At 37.0% G+C, this 17,950-nt stretch overlaps 1 protein-coding gene across 1 annotated transcript in view; it reads left to right on the top strand.

Moving 5' to 3' along the window:
- The window catches only part of MTA3 (metastasis associated 1 family member 3), a 146,401-nt gene that overhangs the window by 73,083 nt on the left and 55,368 nt on the right, over positions 1-17,950 (top strand). Inside the window, exons 9-12 of the mRNA XM_075496308.1 lie at positions 3,062-3,250; positions 9,171-9,245; positions 14,502-14,560; positions 17,175-17,299. Of these exons, the coding sequence (XP_075352423.1) occupies positions 3,062-3,250; positions 9,171-9,245; positions 14,502-14,560; positions 17,175-17,299 (448 nt within the window). The remainder of the gene's footprint in view (positions 1-3,061; positions 3,251-9,170; positions 9,246-14,501; positions 14,561-17,174; positions 17,300-17,950) is intronic.

Raw genomic sequence — 17,950 nt, 5'->3', positions numbered from 1 at the left:
TAACACTAAGAAAATTATGCTGTCTGTATTCTTAATGCAAGGCAGATAACCCTTGCACCTGAAGTGCTATTAATGGGATTTCTGTACACCACACCTGTGGCTTTCCAGTATTCCTAATTAGTTGTTTCAATTAGAGATGACTATAAACAGACTGATACAAAAAAAATACAATAAATGCATAGTTTATAAAACATGAGTACATTCACAGTGGATGTACACATTAGGGAGGTCTTGCAGCTGACCAGCAAGTGAGAGGCTACTTTCAGGCTTCCTTATTTTGAAAATATGGGGAAGGTAATGAGACAAGGCAGGTAACTACCAATGCTTTTAGAAAACCCTACTGGAAGACATGAAACAATGTGTGTTTACTTTCTTAGGTGATAGCAAATGTTCTTTTCTAACAGCAATAAAGACTTGTGAGACAAACAACCGAAACTTGCATTTCTGGCCTTCTCAGAGGCAGTGTTTTATTTTATAATGAAAATTGATCTCTGAGAAGAGAAAGAAACTGGGAAGACTTCCTGTTCAGATTCCTGAACATTGCATAGTGCTGACACTGACAATGAGAGCCATTAAATCAAAGCAGGTTGATGGAATCACTTGCTCCTTGTGGTGGGCTTGTTCGGGAGAGCCCGTGCTACTTTACTGTAAGGACGTAAATCTGGTTTTGGATGTCTCTTCAAAATGAAAAGTATGAAAAGTTTTTTTCATTTGGATTTGGAATGACATCTTTTTAATGATTTTTATTAGATTTCCATATATGTGGCTCCTAAGATAAACATGCTTAAAATATTATTGAATTATAGAATCCATACTCTGTTTCCAGTTTGAGTGCTTTGTTGGAGGTAGTTCAGTCTAGTTGATTTAACTGACTACTGAAATTGCAACTAGTTTGGGAACAGTGTGTTACAGCTTGTTCGCAGCGTGCCCTGTCATTCCCTTTCTTCCCAGTCCCATGCAGCCCTTCCTTAGATTTTGGTGGATAGGTTCTTCCCTTACCTGCTTAAATTTGGACTTGGAAGTTCCCTCCATCTGTGAGGTTACTACCTTTCCTCTGGTGGGACCCCTTGTCTGTGCTGGACAGTATGCTCTTAGGGAAGGGTGGTTCTTCCTCTGTCCTTCCATCTCCTATTTGGGAGAGGCCACGACAGTTCTTCCCAGCCTCCTGCTCCTTAGGTATCAGGTACCCACTAGTTGTTTCTTGCAGTCCTCTCATCCTTGGGTAAAGCAGATAAAAAGGCGATACTCCAGGACTTTTTGTCTTGGGCTCTAGTAATGTCTTCAGGCTGCTCTTGCTTTTGCTAGCACAGTTTACTCACTGTGGTGTGGGAATTTGATTGCAGCTGAGGGCTGACAAGCTTGCAGGAGGCAGAGAGTGTTATCATGGGAACTTGTCAGTGGTCTTCTGTCACAGAACAGCTCGGTGAAGACAGTACTTATCCACAGAGTTCATTATGAATCTTTTCTTTAGTAATACCAAAAAAAGCTTTATGAAATCAGATGTGTATTATAGATGGAAAAATGAACATAAGGCAAGAGCAAGATCCTGATTTCTTCACTTCTGTTGTCATTTTTAAGAAAGTTGGTATCAGTGAATAGATCCAGATTTAGCAGCTGCTTGGAAAATGTCTGGTATGTACTGCTTTTCCACAAGGGCTGCAATTTAAACAAAAGATTTAACCCTTGGTAACACATGTACTGTAAGAGTTCAGTCCTTACGCCTGGTTTACTCATTGCCTGAGTGATAAGCAATAAATTGGTGGTTTCATTTTACATTCTCTAATCTGAAGATGATAGATTTTAGACATTATGCTACATATTTCCATATTAGAATACTTCTATACATAGTAGAATGTGTCTTCTCAAGGCTGGTGAATTCAACTTGAACCATAAGTAAAATGACGTACTGTACGATAACAGTGACATTACTTCTTCCAGACAAAACAGTTCAAGAATCTTGTGCTTGATAGCTTTCAAAGAGGTACATTGAAAGCTGGAGAAAGAATTTAGCCACTCGTAGGAGATGGCAAAAGATAAGGAGAATTCATTATTTGCAGCACATTTGTATGCAGCAGCTCCACTGGAATTGCTTTGTAAGTGCTTTACTGACACATAATGCAAGAGTGTTCCTGCCTTGAAAGGTTTTGGGTGCTCCCTCTCAGAAGATGAGTTTAGGGCTGTGGGAGAGACTGCATGCTACAGTTACAGCTGATTGCTGTGGTGGGACAAACAGGTGGGAGACTGATGTTAGGCAGTCGCAGACATTATATTGCGCTTTATACCTCTAATACCTCCTTCAGCACAGCAATTGAAGATTGTGGTGATGGGGGCTTTTGGGATGCTGAGTCAGAAAGGCTTCTTGTACGTTGCTCGTTTTCCCTGCGGGTGGATTTGTGATGTAGTTGCTTACTTTTCATATTCCCATCATTGGTTAGTGATGTGAGCACCCAGTGTTACCTCTGAAGTGAAATGCTATAACTTGTTCGTTTTCTGTTTTCCTCTTTTATAAAGGAAAGCGAAGTAACCAAAGAAACCTCATTTACCCATCTCTGACAACAGAGGTTTTAGCAAGGGACACAAATCTTGCTTGTTTTTCAGTATGATGATAATGAAAACTATAAATGGCTTCCTTCCCCAGCAGTGAGAATATTGAGCACATAGATGTCTGGCAGCTGTTTAGCTACTGTTTAGAACTTCTGTTAATTGAAAATGGCCCCTCAGTCAATATATGCCACTGTCTCTATTGGGTTACTTGGAACCAATTTCTACCAACTAAAGGTTCTCTAGAAATGTTTGCTAGTAATTTGCAGGAACTAATAAACTAATGTCATTTTTAGTAAACATTTTATTAAGGCATTTCCTTTCCCAAATTAAGTAATAAACAATTTATTTTCCTTATGTTCCACAGCAGAAAGCCTATGATATCAAGATAGATTCTAAATTTAGCATTAGTTGAGGCTTCTTGCATGGCTTACAGAAAATAAGACATTGAATTTGCATTAACTGAAATGGATTGCTGTCTGTTTAAACAAGTTTTTTATTCTGTCCTTGTCCTTGCTAGTTTCATGCAATGGATACACTGCATAAACACAACTATGATTTGAGCAGTGCCATCAGTGTTCTAGTGCCACTTGGAGGGCCTGTGCTGTGTAGAGATGAAATGGAAGAGTGGTCAGCATCAGAAGCTAGTTTATTTGAAGAGGCATTGGAAAAGTATGGCAAGGACTTCAATGACATTCGACAAGACTTTGTAAGTATGAAAGTAGTACGCTTTTCTGTTACTGTGTTTTCGTATAGGTGAGACTATTTTCTGTAGGTTTGGAAGATTAGCTAGAGGAGAAATCTGTGTAGCTGATACATGTAATTAACATACATACGCATTTTATCTGGATGATAGTCAATATGCTTTCTTGTTCAGTGCCATTCTTTGGAAAGATGTTGACAGAAGATAATCTGTTTAATGGTTTAATACCAGGTAGGATGTCTCATGCTGATGTGTTTTGATAAGGATTTTTACAAGGATTTTACAAGCATCTGAAAAAGTTCCAGCAGCTTTTCAGAACTTTCCCACAATTTCCAGTGAAATTCATTAGCAGCTACATGACTGACTCCCCTGAGTGTTTTTGGAGAAGCTGGGATTTCCTTCTATAGTTAGCAGGGAGAAATTTATATTCAGATAGCTTTTAAAGTGCACTACAGGGAGTTATTTTGACATATTAGGTATTTTGGCACTCCTGAAAAGTAAAGGAAATGTTTTCCAGTATGTTCTAACTACACTGTTTTTGGTACTGAAGTATCAGGCTATAGGACAGCAAAGTTTTAATTTCCTGGATTCTAACGCAGAGTAATTAAAAGAAATTGATTCTAACACTGATTGCTGGAACTGCTAGTAATTTATCTGCGAATTTTTTTGCATGTTTCTTGGAGAGCCTCTTTCTTTCAAGGAAGAAAATTTCCTTGGTTGTACTAAATTCAAGTTGGGCTTTGTGAAAAGGTTAGGATTTGAGCCAAAGGAATTCCATTTTTTAAGACTGAAGTAGATTGAAACATTTCCGCAACAACTCATTCTGCTTGACTCTGAGAGTTCAGGGTTTTTTTTCTTTGCAGATGTTACTAATAATCTTTGTAAGGGGAAAATGGTACTGTATGGTAAATGTAGAAGTCCTTCCAAGACAGTGTGGGACAGTGGGAGGAGGCTTGGCACTGAGCTAAGCTGTCTTTTCTTCAGCTTCACACTTCTGAAATGAAACAGATAATTGAATGGAAGTGGGAAGGGAAGGCTATTGTTTTTCTGAAGAACTGACATTTTAACAGGTGTATTATATCTGCATGTTATTTTTGAGATTCCTAAGGGAGAAAATGTTCACTGTATTCATCACATAAGGTTGAAAATTGCATCATGGATGAAATAGCTCTGTTAAGTTCAAGAAAATATGATTGGAAAATAATATTGTATAGAGTTTTAGAACTGGAATCTTAATGTAAGCTACAATTCTTTATTATTTCTCATACAGATAAATGGTCCTCAGCTGTAATTGTACAGTAGTTCAGTAGCTATGTCTTCTAACTAAATGTTTCCTAATACATAGTATTTGGCTTTTCAAAATGTCTAAAGTACATATTACAGATTTTATTGGCTGTTTACAAGTTGAGTCCTAAGACAATTTGTGGCCAAGTATATCTAAGCCTTGTCTCTGGTATTTATGTAGTATTTTTATTTTCTGTATAATTTCTGTGTTATGTTACATGTAATTCTGTTGATATGCATACATTAAAGCAATACAGTGGAGTAATGTGTTGCAGGAATCGCTTATGCATTTGTAATGTTCAAATGCTTCATATTTGAATGAATCTACTAGAAGCTGTTCAAAATGTTCAATTTTTGTCTCGGGTAGACTCCTGATACCCTCCCTCTTTCACTGAATCTTCCTTCCCAAAACGCAGATATTTTCCCTTGCCCTCCTCCCAAAGTGAGAGACACGCACAGATCTAGAGATAGGGTTGCATAGCCTACTGAGGGCATGTTAATGATGAGTCAGAGGGCAGCAGAAATGGATGTGGGGCACTAATTAATTATAGTCTCATTTAGTTAGAACAGGGATGTTGTCTATCCTTAGTAACTTTTTTTTTTACCTTTGGAAAAGTGGCATGTCATTTTTAAAACATCATTAGAAGAACATCTATTTTATCGTATTTTATCGTATTTTAATGTATCAATTTATATGGTATTGGTAACATAGTACACACAGTCTTGATCTAATTATGTAATTTGAAATCGTTCAATTATATTAATCATTGTGTAATCTTGCGATATCTTAATTTCTCTAGAGTAAAATGTGTGTATTCTCACTTGCTATGCAGCATTCTAAAAGTATAGGGATTTGAAAACAAACATTTAATTTTAAGTGATCATCTAAAATAGTCCTTCAAGATTTAGATCATGGATATATGAAAAGTTTCTGCAAGGTGATGTAGGTATAATTATGTAGCACTTAAGCAGTGATTTTTCATGAGGATACATTTATCTATTATCATCCCTCTCTTCAGTGGCTAGTCATTGAAAAGTAAGGACTCTTAGATGTGATGTAAGAGCATGGACAAAAAAGCTAACGCACTGGTGGTGTACATGCTAACTTGATCAAGTGTCCACATAGGATCTAATGATAAAATTAAATCCTGTGGTCCCTGAGATTAAACTCGAACCTAAGCAGTCATGCAGTGGTGTCACAGTACAGGCAAGACTGTCGTGTTGCATGGCAGAAAGTGGTTGGTAGCAGTCTTCTGAAGGGTTATGTAGTACCTGCCTGAGTCATTATATGCCAGAGGAGTTGCCTTTTCTGAATCGGCCTGGATTTGCAAGGCATGGCAGCTGCAATTGCAGCCCTTACATGATAGTTCTCTAAAGGGCAGGTTCATTGACTTTTCCAGCAATTAGTAAGAACTGGCACTATTTGACATTCAATGTGCAGCTCAAGCATTAAGCTATAAACATTAAATATTAGTAAGCAAGACAATTACTATAAATCAAATAGTGTAAAGGAGTTTACCTTTTTTTTTTTTTAATAGACAGGAGAAGCTCATTTGTTATCAAATTACCAGTCTAGCCTTTGAATCATCATTTTCATCAGCTGTTGACTCATCAGCTGTTTCAGGAGCTCATTTGTTGAGGTTCTGCTGTCTTTAAGAACCTATGTGAATCCTAATCAACCTAAACTTTTAAAGTTAATTGAATTTACTTGATGTACTCGAATTACTTCATATCCCAGGGTAGTAGAATGGAAGAAGACTGAATATTTTATGTTCTCCAAATAGAACTATTTTCCTAATGGTGAGAGACAGCTGTTATGCTTGTTAATTCTTAGTTTTTCATTATCAACAGTTTTCACATATTTGTTACATCTCAAATATGGCAGGAAAGGCCTTGGGAATCGGATCAGACTTGAATGATTTATAGAAAACAGGAGTAACTGTTTTCCAACTTCAGGAAATTCTGGAAACATGCCCTAAAGTTAACATGTTCATTTTAAGATACTTTATAATCCTTAGTTTTTCCTGCTGGTCTGATTTGAGTGGTCCATTTTTACCCGGAAGAAAGTAAAGAAACTGAGAATTCCCTCTCCCTGTTTTTGTACTGCTGACACCTCTTTGCTAATTTTCTCCTACAAAAATGTCACGCAGATGGTCATTTTTACTTCTTTCAATTAGTGTTTAATAGAATTTGGTAATAAGAGTACATTATTCTCTGGCAGTTCAGAGCAACCTCTGGAAAAGTCATGTGCCTGTATAGTGTTTTGTCATTTAAGTGTGTAGGTAAACAGAATACAGGATATTCATACTCAGCCTGTCAAACGGGTTTTCTGAGTTGTGAATTAAAGTGTAAAAGGATTATGGTTATCCAGTCCAAGCACCTTAATTATCTTTCTTTAATTGTAGATGCCTACTGAGTGAATGAACATACTGATGTCACAATCCTAGTTAAAACAGATTAAAGTATTTTCTAGAGAAATGTCAAACATAATCTGTAGCATGAATGTGTTAATAAGTGTTCAGGAATGAAAATAAATGTGGAGAAGCTAAAATGTACTAGCTGACAACAGCAGGTAGTTGAGGTGACAGTGTTTCATCTGGATGCCAGGAAGAATATGGACCTAGAGGCTGAGAAGCAGCTCATCTGTCACCCCACACCAAACACATGTTCCCATCACTGGCCTTTTCTTGGGCAGGTTTTTCTTAAGGCATAATTTACCTGAGAAAGTAAAAGGATTTTAGTAAACCGAATTGTGTTGCTATCTATTGCAACATCAGCTTATGCGTTTGTTCCACTGCTACATGTTAAATGCAAATGGACAAAACTGCAATTGTTTGTGTTGTCTCGCAAACGGAGTTCGTCACCTGGTGTGCAACACCCGATACGCACACAGAGCCGAGATACCAGTTTCTTTCAAGTTTTTGCACAAGACTGAGTGCTAGGTAGTAGCTCCACAAAGCTAGCCCCCTGCTCATTCATACAGGTACAGTATTTATACAGTCTAGTTATACATGTGCATAAGTAATTATGTAAAGCAGTTTTCTGTTGGTCTACATTTTCTCATCTTATTCTTAAAGCGACAGTATTACTTTAATATTCTACACATGCCCAAAGGTGGGGGGTCTCCACTTGGGCCAGGGTCTCCAGCTCGAGGGGTGTGACTTTTTAGTATTATAATGAGGCCAGTTCGTGTGAGGGTGCTTCTTATCACACTTCTACTAGTAGCTTCAGATTGTTCCCAAAACATCTTAACTAGCTTACATACTTCTCCAGGATGTGTTTCACTTCCCAAGCACGATAGTTTTAATTAGACAGTCCGCATCCCGGTCTGAATCCCCCTTATCAACTTTACGTAAGTCCTGGCCTTCTACCAGCTCCTCCTGATTGACTACGTTTGGACCAGAGATTTAGACACTGTGGTACACTGCCTCAAAAAGATTTCACAGCTGAGTCTGGACCTGAATCCCAGCTCCTGAAAGGCAGAGATGGGAGCCAGACTCAGTTCCTCTAAGTATCTGCAAGCAAGCAGCTTGGAAAAACTGGCTGTGAGCTCCTGCATGCTGGGAGAGGCAGCTTGGTACAGTGTTCCTCTGTTGCTTTTAGGAACATAATTAGAGGTTCAGGAACCTATTCGTTTGGTTTAGGATATGGAGAAATCCCCAAAGTGGAGTGAATGAGGTTGGAAAGATAACGCTTCCACATGTGTATTTTCTGGGACTTCTTAAAAATCATTCTTATTTCGGGCAAGTAGAGAGTATTAGCATTAATGCATGCATCTAGAAAAAAACACGCACGAAATAGTAGCATGTTTCCAGGTTATGAAGAAAAATTGCATGAATTCTGTAAGAGAATTACTAATTTAAATGATAGAAAGAATTTATGGAGTTAAATAGGTGATTCGGTAGTAATTAAAAATGGCTGCTGTGTGCTTAATTTTCTTCTCTAAACTTAGGCTAATACATTTTTACTTTACCAATGAATATGCGCACCCAAAATAATAATAATCATCCTCATCACTTGCCCTGAGTTTGCGTAGAGATTTTTGTGAAATATTCATTGTCAGTATCACTCATGTTGCTCAAGGTAGCATTTGTCCCTACCATCCTTTTGTTTGTTGTTTAACGATCAAGAGTATGCAGAGGTGTATGCAAAACTACTGGTATTGTATGAGCAGCTGAGTTATGGGATTTGAAAAACCTCTGAACTAAGTACAATAACCATTGTATTTTTTTAAGAGTAAAATTATCATGAGACTCGAACGCAGTCTTGTCGAGATGATTTATTTTAGTCCTGATGTTGTTCTCCATCTGATACACTTTATAATAGAGATATTACCTTCTGTGTTTCCTGATGGATCTGGATTCTGTTTTGATCATTTTGTTTAACCATATGGCTTAAACAGAATAAATTACATTTGGATTTGGATGTGTAATATTGTTGTAGTTCTGTATCTTTGTTAACTGTAAGGAAAGATTGTGTATTAGTAATATGTATTTATTTGCATATGGATTTTAATGTAGGTATTTAATACATTCACGTTTTAGTATTTATGTATCAACTATACTTGATTTTAACGTGTTTAATAAGATGTGGACATTGCAATTTCTGGGAACCACTTTAACTTGTAACGAATGTTTTTCAGCTCCCTTGGAAGTCGCTGACTAGCATCATTGAGTATTATTACATGTGGAAAACCACTGACAGATACGTGCAGCAGGTAATTTAATGGCTATTTTGGCATGAACCAGTCTGCCATGTTCTTAAAAAATCTGAACTTGTTAAAGCACAAAAATCTGTGTGTATTCTTAAAAAGAAATATGGTGGGAGGCCTATGGAAATATTTTAGGCTATAGACCAGTGATTTTGTGCTGTTCGCAGGGTGCATTGTCAAATCCTCTGATGCCTACTGTACATCACATAGCTGTGAAGAGCTTTTTAAGCCATTTGTATTGTGTGCTGGTTTGTAGCAATGTGATTCCTGGTTCTTACTGCAGGATGGGATAAGAAGGAAATGGGCTGCAGAGGAAATGCTTTAGGCTGTGAAGCTGTGCGTGGGACTGTAGGAAAAGGAATATACATTGTGTTAAAGGTGGCTGTTAATATTATGAACGTTTTATTGATATTCGATGGTAGAACATTACTTCGGCATTACCAGGATTTAAAAACAAAATGGAGAACATTCTGCACACAGTGGATGTGTTCATCCTTCTGATTGAATGTGCAATTGTTCGGGTTGCTCTGGAGCAGAAACATGGTAAGATTATATTGGGTACCTACACTGCGATATTTTAAGCAGGTTTAGGCAAAATTTTAGTGTTAGTGCTTTTTATATATTACACTCTATAGATTTACTCCTTGATTTAGATATACAGAATATTTGAAAATATTCCATTTTAATTTATGATCTAACATCTAAGTCTGTAGGTCCTTTACGTGCTGCATAATTAGTGGCAATGTATGTACAGCATGTTGAAAATAAATTTTATGCTGTAATGATTACAGCTGTATTGTTAGATGGATCTTTGGCATTCTTCCTGATTTTGTTACAGTGTGTCAGAAGGCTGATTGCTTCAGGTTGCTCTGGTTTATTTGCAAGTGTTTCTACATCATCTTGCTAGGGTATGGCAAGTAAGGGAAAAGTCTTTTACCACATAGTAGAGTCTTGGACTATCACTAGGACCTTTTAGTTCTGTGGATAATATAAATGGAAAATAATATGCTGTGTATAAAGGCATGTCTTTCTGAGTTTGTCTCTCTTCATTTCACTTCTAACACTTTTTTTGCACTGTTAATCTTTATCCTGGAAAGATATCGCCAGCAGAGATTTGCTGTGCTGTTTGTCAGCTCTTAAGGATTGGGCAATGGATGATCTTGGAAGAATCAGATAAAAAGACTTTGTTGATACTGAAAGCCATGGAGTAAGGATAAATTGAAGTGCAAATTGACTTTTGTCAATGGTCTTAGGTTGCTCAGAGACTGATCTTGCTCCCTGTAAGTTTTTTGTTAAATTACTTGCTCTGGAATGGTTGGCGAAAGACTGAGACTCCCTTTCTAAAGTTCTCTAGGGCTTCATTATGATTCCATTGCTACGATGATAAAGGTGTGTGATGGTGTGTTGAGTTTGTGTATCCTTTTGCAGGATTAGGTTTTTTAGCCTCACATATAAGAAAAACACATAGGTTCTATGGTTATCTACCACTTGAATACTCTTATAGATGCCTGTGTTTTACTTGTAACTTGTAACTAAGTAAACTTACAACATCCTAACTCGGAACATGGCAATACACCACAGGATTTAATGCTTTAGACGTGTTCTTTCAAGGCCATGCATGATCATCAATAACAAAACCGGTGTAGGCCAAATACCTCATTTCTGTCCTGGTTAACGTTTCTGTAATCCTTCCTAATGAGAGATCAGAACTTCATCCTGCTCTTTTTTAGTTTGTTCTGGAATGGTAAAAATAATACAGTTCAGTAAAAATGATATCTGTAGGGTTTTTTTCCCCAGCAGAACAAGCTGTGATAATTGAATGCATTTCAGGGAGAAAATATGTTCAGTAAGAAAGTGGCAATTTCAGAGTCATTCTTCTCTAAATATCATGCTTGAGGGGTAGGGCAGCTTGGGGAAATGGGAAGACAAAAAGGTTGATGTACATATTTGAATCTTACGCATAAAATACGGTCTCTGAATTCTAGATCAGTGTGATTTAATACGAAAATTTGCTCTTTAATTATCTTTCTTTCTTTGTGTGAATTGGCTGCATTGTGTCAGGCATAAGAAAAGTTTCCTTGTCGTAATTGCTATTAAATGTTATTCTTGCTTGGTAGCTAAAGGTGGTGATTTAATGGCAGTGGAGATACTGCTGCCACCTTGTCTTCAGAGCACGTTCCCTTCGAGTCAAAGTGAAGGGAAATGGATGTGTTGTGAAGTTCTCAGTCTGTGCTGAACCTGTCTAGCAAAACTAATTCAGGCCTTGGGTAATCATTCTTGGTGATATGGCACTTTTCATGACCACTGCATTATATAGTGTTTAAGGAAGGCCAGGTGGCTCATTCCGCTGAATGAAATGTGTTCTCATTATTTGCAGTGTTCTCCTTAAAAATCTGATTCAATGCAAAAAGACTTTTACTGAGACTTTGCAACAGAAAGAGGGAGAATCTATGTAAGGGTAACTAAATTACTGTGCTACAATGATATGTTACATTTCCCTCTCGTTTATTTATTTCCACTGTTGAAAACTGTACTAACGTAGGGAAATGCTCATTTTTGGGGATATTTGCCAGTTGATGTTCATAACAAAAGTTCTTAAAAAGAAATAACATTCAGTTTCAAGAGTAGTTGATTAAAAGTAGTAGAGCCTAGGTGAAAAGCTATGTTAGTGTAGCTTGACCCCCCCTAAGATACAGTCTGTAAGACTCGTTTGAACTAGTTACTGTTTAAGATCAGATGTAAATTTTTTTTCAGGAAAAACATCAGCTTGCTTTGTTACATTGCTCCAGTGATGTATTGCCCTTATTATTACAAACTGGTGCTTTGTTTCTTGTCTAAATGTTTTCAATTTCAACTTCCAACCTTTACAGTTTACCAGTTTTCAAGCTCTAAATTTCAACAGGCAGAAGTTTTGTCTCAGAAATTGCAACTATTTGTTGATAGTTTTGTTTCTGCATCCTTTCTTCTTTCTTGGTACTTAAAAGTTGATAGGTCAGTGTGAATTCAAGCTGTGACATTTTCTGTTGCTTTTAGAGAGCAATGTTAACTATACCTTTAGTGCATAAAAATATAGCTTATACTGAAATGGCATTGTGTGATTATTTTGTAGAAGGCAGTATATGATTCACTTTAGTAAATAAAGGAGGAAAGCAATTGCTAAAATTGCATTCCTTATAACCCCCATGCCGGTACTAAAAGTATGCTAGAATGCAATTAATGCGTATAGTCACTTCTCACTGACACTGCCATCAGGGCTTAATACAGCTTCCCACAATTGCCTTTACGTTTGGACGGTGCTTCAAGGCTACTTTCCTCATTTCTTTCCCTTTATTGTGTTTTTCTCTTTTGCTCTGATGATCTCGCTAGGTGTGCAGTGAGCTTTATTCCTTCTTTTTGTAGAATGGGACCAGTTTGTTATTTACCTCTGTGGAACGCATGTTACCTGCTGACCTGCAGTCTCGCATGCTTTTTCAGTTTGAAAACAAATTCTGTATTGTTGGGTATAATATGAAAAGGAGAGAGAGACGGTTGTGGAAAGCCTGTGGCCTGAAGCTGTTAAGTGGAAAGAGTTCACCACCGAAAGCTCTTCTGCTGAGGCTGTGAAATGTTCTCAAAAACTATCAGTTTATGAGGCTTGGAGCATGCTGCTGCTGATCTTTCTCCTTGCTCTTGTTAAAATTGCCTTAAGCAGGCAGAGCGTACTGTGTTTGCATTTCTGCTATGGGCCGGTGTTGCCAAGCCTGGTGCTGGAGAAAGACTGCAGCTGCACCAGATGTATCAATGGAAGTCACTTCTGTAGCTCTGAACACAGCTAGGCATCTGTGAACAGCAAAAACCTGTAAAACAAAACAAAACAAAAAAAACCTGTCTTGGAAATAAAGGGAAAAGGGCTCTCATATTGCATGGGAATTAATTCATGTGGCATGGACTGCTTAGGAGCCTATTTGTCATAGATTACTCCTCAAAGATGCAGGTTTATAAATGAGAGTTATGGTGATGGACGGCACAGGCAACTTTCTGAAATGGAAAAGAGTAGTGGCTTACACGAGGAGGCTTACTCAGGCTACAGATGAAGGTAAAGCAGATTAACCCTGTAACTCACCTCATGGCTCAGGCAAGAGACTCTCAGAGCGGAGTCTTTTGATGACAATTTTCTCAAGGTGGGAAATACCTTCCTGGATTGTGAGCCTTGCAAAGATTGGGTATCAGAAAATAGGACTATAGCAGAGAAGAGAATTGGCTGTTGTAGGAGAAATGAAGGACTGAATTTTAAACACCAGATAAAGAAAGGGGAAATCTTGAGACGCAGGCAGGTAGTGTTGATTTATTATTGCTGGATATTAATGTCCCCCCTTGGTTTTTTTTCTCCTCTGTAATTAAATTGACTGTGTTTCAACTCCTTTTCTTTTTTTTTTTCTTTTTTTTCCAGTGAACAGAAGGTAATGTCTTGAGTACAGGAAGAGCAGGGAAATAATTTTTCCTTCACCTTTTATGTACAGACGAGTGTTTCAAATACAGAGTTCAGATGTCTACTGTTTATTTCTTGTGCCATTGATGAAAAAATTGCCTTAGTTACTTGTATAATATATGGCAATAACTAAAACATCTCAACATTTTAGAAGTTAGTAATACTACCTTGAGTGCAACATGTTTTGAGTTTGCAAGTATGAAGAGAGTAATAATTTAGTAAATTTGCAGACTATCTTGATAGTAGTGTAGCTGTCCTGCTACTGCTGTGTTCCTGAGCTACAGTTTTAATGGCACTTAACAGAAGTAGATGTTTAGTTATTTCTAAGTCGGTGGACTTTACTGTTCCACTTCCTTACACTGCTTATAAAATACTAGCCTCGGGCTTGACAGAGCACACAAGAAGTATTGAGTTACGTGACTGATGAGGAACTCGTCATGTGCAATTTCACTCATTTATTTTCTACTTACTCTGCAATGAGGGTTAGCCACAATGTCATACACGTTTGTGTAGATGTAATTTATGTAAATTGTAATTGTCGTTTTTACAGTTTTGTTGTCATATGCGAGGCCTGTGAGTTTTGCTGGGGAGGACGGTATACTATAATTTCAAACTAATAATAAACATAGAGAACTTGTTTTTCATGGTTATCATCTTGTAGATCTCTACACTTGTTTTGGAGGGTCTTGTGGAATCACAAAATAGAAATAATTTAAAGACGGATTGTGTGCAGTTTTATGAAATCTTGTACTTGAATATAATAAAATATTTTAATGTGTTAATTTTTCAACTAGAAACGTCTGAAAGCGGCTGAAGCAGAAAGTAAATTGAAACAAGTATACATCCCCACCTAGTGAGTATAACAATAAAGTCATTTTTTTGAATAATATACAGGTAAAATTGAAACAGTAACATGCATGATATTTTCTCGGTCATCTTTTTGACAGTTACTTTCTTAGTATTTGTTATATACAAACAGAATATACAGAGATATAATCAGAAAATGCCACAAACACTTGTCATAAGTGAAACCTCCGTACTTAACTGAGCCCGTTGTCTTTGACCTGCAAACTGCCTGTTCTGGAATGATGGGAAGTTTTACCAAAGGCGATCAAGTGCTATGTGGACTGCTCCCATGCAAGAAGGGCCTTATCATTTAAAAAGCAGTTTTTCCAGAATAATCACTTCTGAATCCCTGTAGCACAACACTTCTTATTTGTGTAAATGCAATATTTCTAAATAGAAGCAGTTGTTAATGTAGTTACATAAAATAAAATCAGATACTTTTCCATTACAGTTTTATCTTGTTGATACAGTCTGTTCTTCAGCTAGGGACAAGAGATGTTCTGGCTGTAAATTAAAGGTAGCACACAGCCCAAAATCTTTTATCTTTGAACAAGTCTTATTAATGAAATCTGTTTTCTTCTGAGGCATTTTTAATCTGTTTTTTTAGATTTAAACTCGATGCTGTATCTGCTTTTGTTAACATGTAGTTTACAGAAACAAGATATAATCTGTCTCTTTCATATTCATAATTTCCTCAAGATTATGAGAAGAGAAAGGATTACAGATGACATTCTTTTAAGCTTTCTGTAGGTATATTCGGTGTACATGTATGTGAATTTCCCATTGTTACGAGTGTTTGCATAACAGAAGACTAGAATGCCAAATGAAATACTTCGAAAATTCACTGTTGTCTTTTTGATTACTTGTATAAATTGCATACAATAGAGCTTCATTTCCATATTTCATACAGACTTTTCTCTTAACCAGATTTAATAATACAAACAGCAGACTGTTAAAATCGGTCTTTTAATCTCATCTCTGAAGAAATGTTGTGAGTTTTAAAGCTCAAGTCTCTAATAAATGATGCCTTTTAAAAAAAGCTGAACACTCTAGTATGAGTGTTTCCTAACCCTCTCAGGGGAAGTGGCCTCTTTAGGAAAACTGTAAGATGCTCAGTCTTTACATAATGCTTTTCCAATTTTATTTCCTTGGTCCATGTGGACAGTTCAGGACTTCTGCCAATATGTTCACAGTAGGGACTAGTTGTATTGGATAACAAAACCTGTTTTGAAATGTAGGATTTTTGCCTTCATCTTTCTTACTGTCTGTCTTTTGCCTCCATGTCGAGACAAAATCCATAGTCAATGGTAAGAGGGTGGTAGGACTTCTCAAGTCTTTGATAACTGTGCAGTCTGGGGCACTCGTGGGCAAATGGATTGCTAACGTTCTGTTTCAAGATTGATTTCTTGTATTTGAAATCTGAGTAGAATTGATTCTCAGAGCTGAATACCTCTTTGAACTTGATCATAAGGTATTTCCTGTAAAAGCAAGGTTCTGTCCTCAATACCAGAGAGTCCTTTTCAATTCATGGCTTCTCTGCAAGGTTACTAAGCCACAGATCATAACGTGGGAGACTTAATCGTGTCTCGATCCCTCCTCTTGTACCTTGAGCCTAAGTTACTTGATAAAGAGTATCTGGAAATTGTGAGTGTCTCTCTCACTGGCTATAGTGAAAAAGGAGAAGGCAGGAGACAGACTTGCTGGCATTTGGAGTAGAGACTTGATATAGCAAAGGTGTCTTCAATTAGTCATTTTAACTAATCTGGAATATATTTTGTGCTACCTAAAGTAACAAATAATCATCTTGGGAATCAATGTATCCAGCCTTGCATTGTATTGCGAGTATAGCTTGGTAAAGGGGTAATTAACACCCACAAAGTTGGAGCTTTAGAAATACTGTACTTAACCTAGTGAAGAGTATATTAATTCTCTCTGAATTAGCTGACCTGTAAAGTCCCACTTCACTGAAGTATCGGTAGGTAAAATAATAACAATAATAATAATATAATAATATAACAAAAAAAATTTCCAAAAAACAGTTCTTCAGCCTTCTCAGAGTGAGAGTAGTTTAGGACAGAACCCAGACAGAACAGCCTGATATTGTATGGGTGAGCTTTGCCAGGATTATAGGACATTCACATTTATTGCAGTTGGTGGGAAAGTATGTACTTCTGCTTAAGATAGGAGGCAGCAGGCCCTCTTCTAGGGTGGACAGCCTTGTAGTATTATAGGCAGTGCTACTACTCTTACTTGTTATACTTCACCCAAAGTCCAGGCTCACCTTGTAAAGCCTTATCTGTTGACTGGAACCCCCTTCTTAAATTCTGTGCTTTGCCCAGCTTATGTTAATGCTTGACCCTGAAACTTGGTCTTTTACTAGCTTGCCAAGTAGCTTAGGCCATGTGAGAGCATTTTACAAAAATCTGTAAATTTGAGTATTGAAGCATAGCAAGTCTCTTACAGTGCTGAAAATACTAGAGGAGTATAAAAATCAGTCTGGTTGTTTAGAGCAGATTTTACAGATGATGTCACCACACATCAGAATTCCAGCATTGGATTGTTTGTTTTCATGTTGACTAACCGGTTAGTAAAATCACTTTTTTTTTTTTATTTATTTAAAGCAATAAACCAAATCCCAATCAAATATCTAGCAACAATGGGAAACCTGCTGCAGTCAATGGAGCAATGGGAGCCTCTTATCAGGCACAGGCCTCACTAATAGGTCGGGCTTGTGAAAGTTGCTATAGTAAGTAAATTTATTTATTTATTTATTTATTTTAATAATTCAGGAGTTTGGGCTAATCTTAATATGTACTGTTTTTTTAAAAAGATGTATATACTTCTGTTTGCATGCTGTAGAGGATAATTTTCAATGACTTGTGTGGCAGAAATAACTTTTAAGTTAGAGCTGCCTTCAATATATTGATTAAATGTCAATATTCAAATCTACTTTATGATTTTTTTTTGTAATAATTCAGAAAGTACAGAAAGATAAAGTAGTATAATATGATGGCACTGATATGTTATTCCTTTACCTTCAGAATACTAGATTCAAATTTATTTTTGGTTCTCCTGTAAGAGAGAGAGTTGGGTTGGGGGGAGGGGGGTGGCTCTGTTGTTGTTAGGGTGTTGGGGGAGGGTGTGTTGTGTTTTTCCTAGTGTTTTGTGTATTTCTGATGGTCCTTGTTGGACTTCTGGAAATAGCAGCTTTTGACATAGGTTATACGAGAGAAGATATAATAAAATCCAGAACTGGAAAGACTTGAAAAGGCCTACCATATGAGAGTTCTTTACTTATCATTGCTATGGGTGCCTGTCTCTTAAACACCAATTAAATTAAAACCATATTTTGTATACAGAAAGTTCCAGTTATATACTTTGTTGTTTTTCAAATCAC

This window comes from Mycteria americana, chromosome 3, assembly GCF_035582795.1.
Source record: "Mycteria americana isolate JAX WOST 10 ecotype Jacksonville Zoo and Gardens chromosome 3, USCA_MyAme_1.0, whole genome shotgun sequence".
In the NCBI taxonomy this organism is placed as follows: Eukaryota; Metazoa; Chordata; class Aves; order Ciconiiformes; family Ciconiidae; genus Mycteria; species Mycteria americana.
The sequence above is the reverse complement of the archived record's forward strand: the minus strand, read 5'-3'. Positions and strand labels throughout refer to the sequence as shown.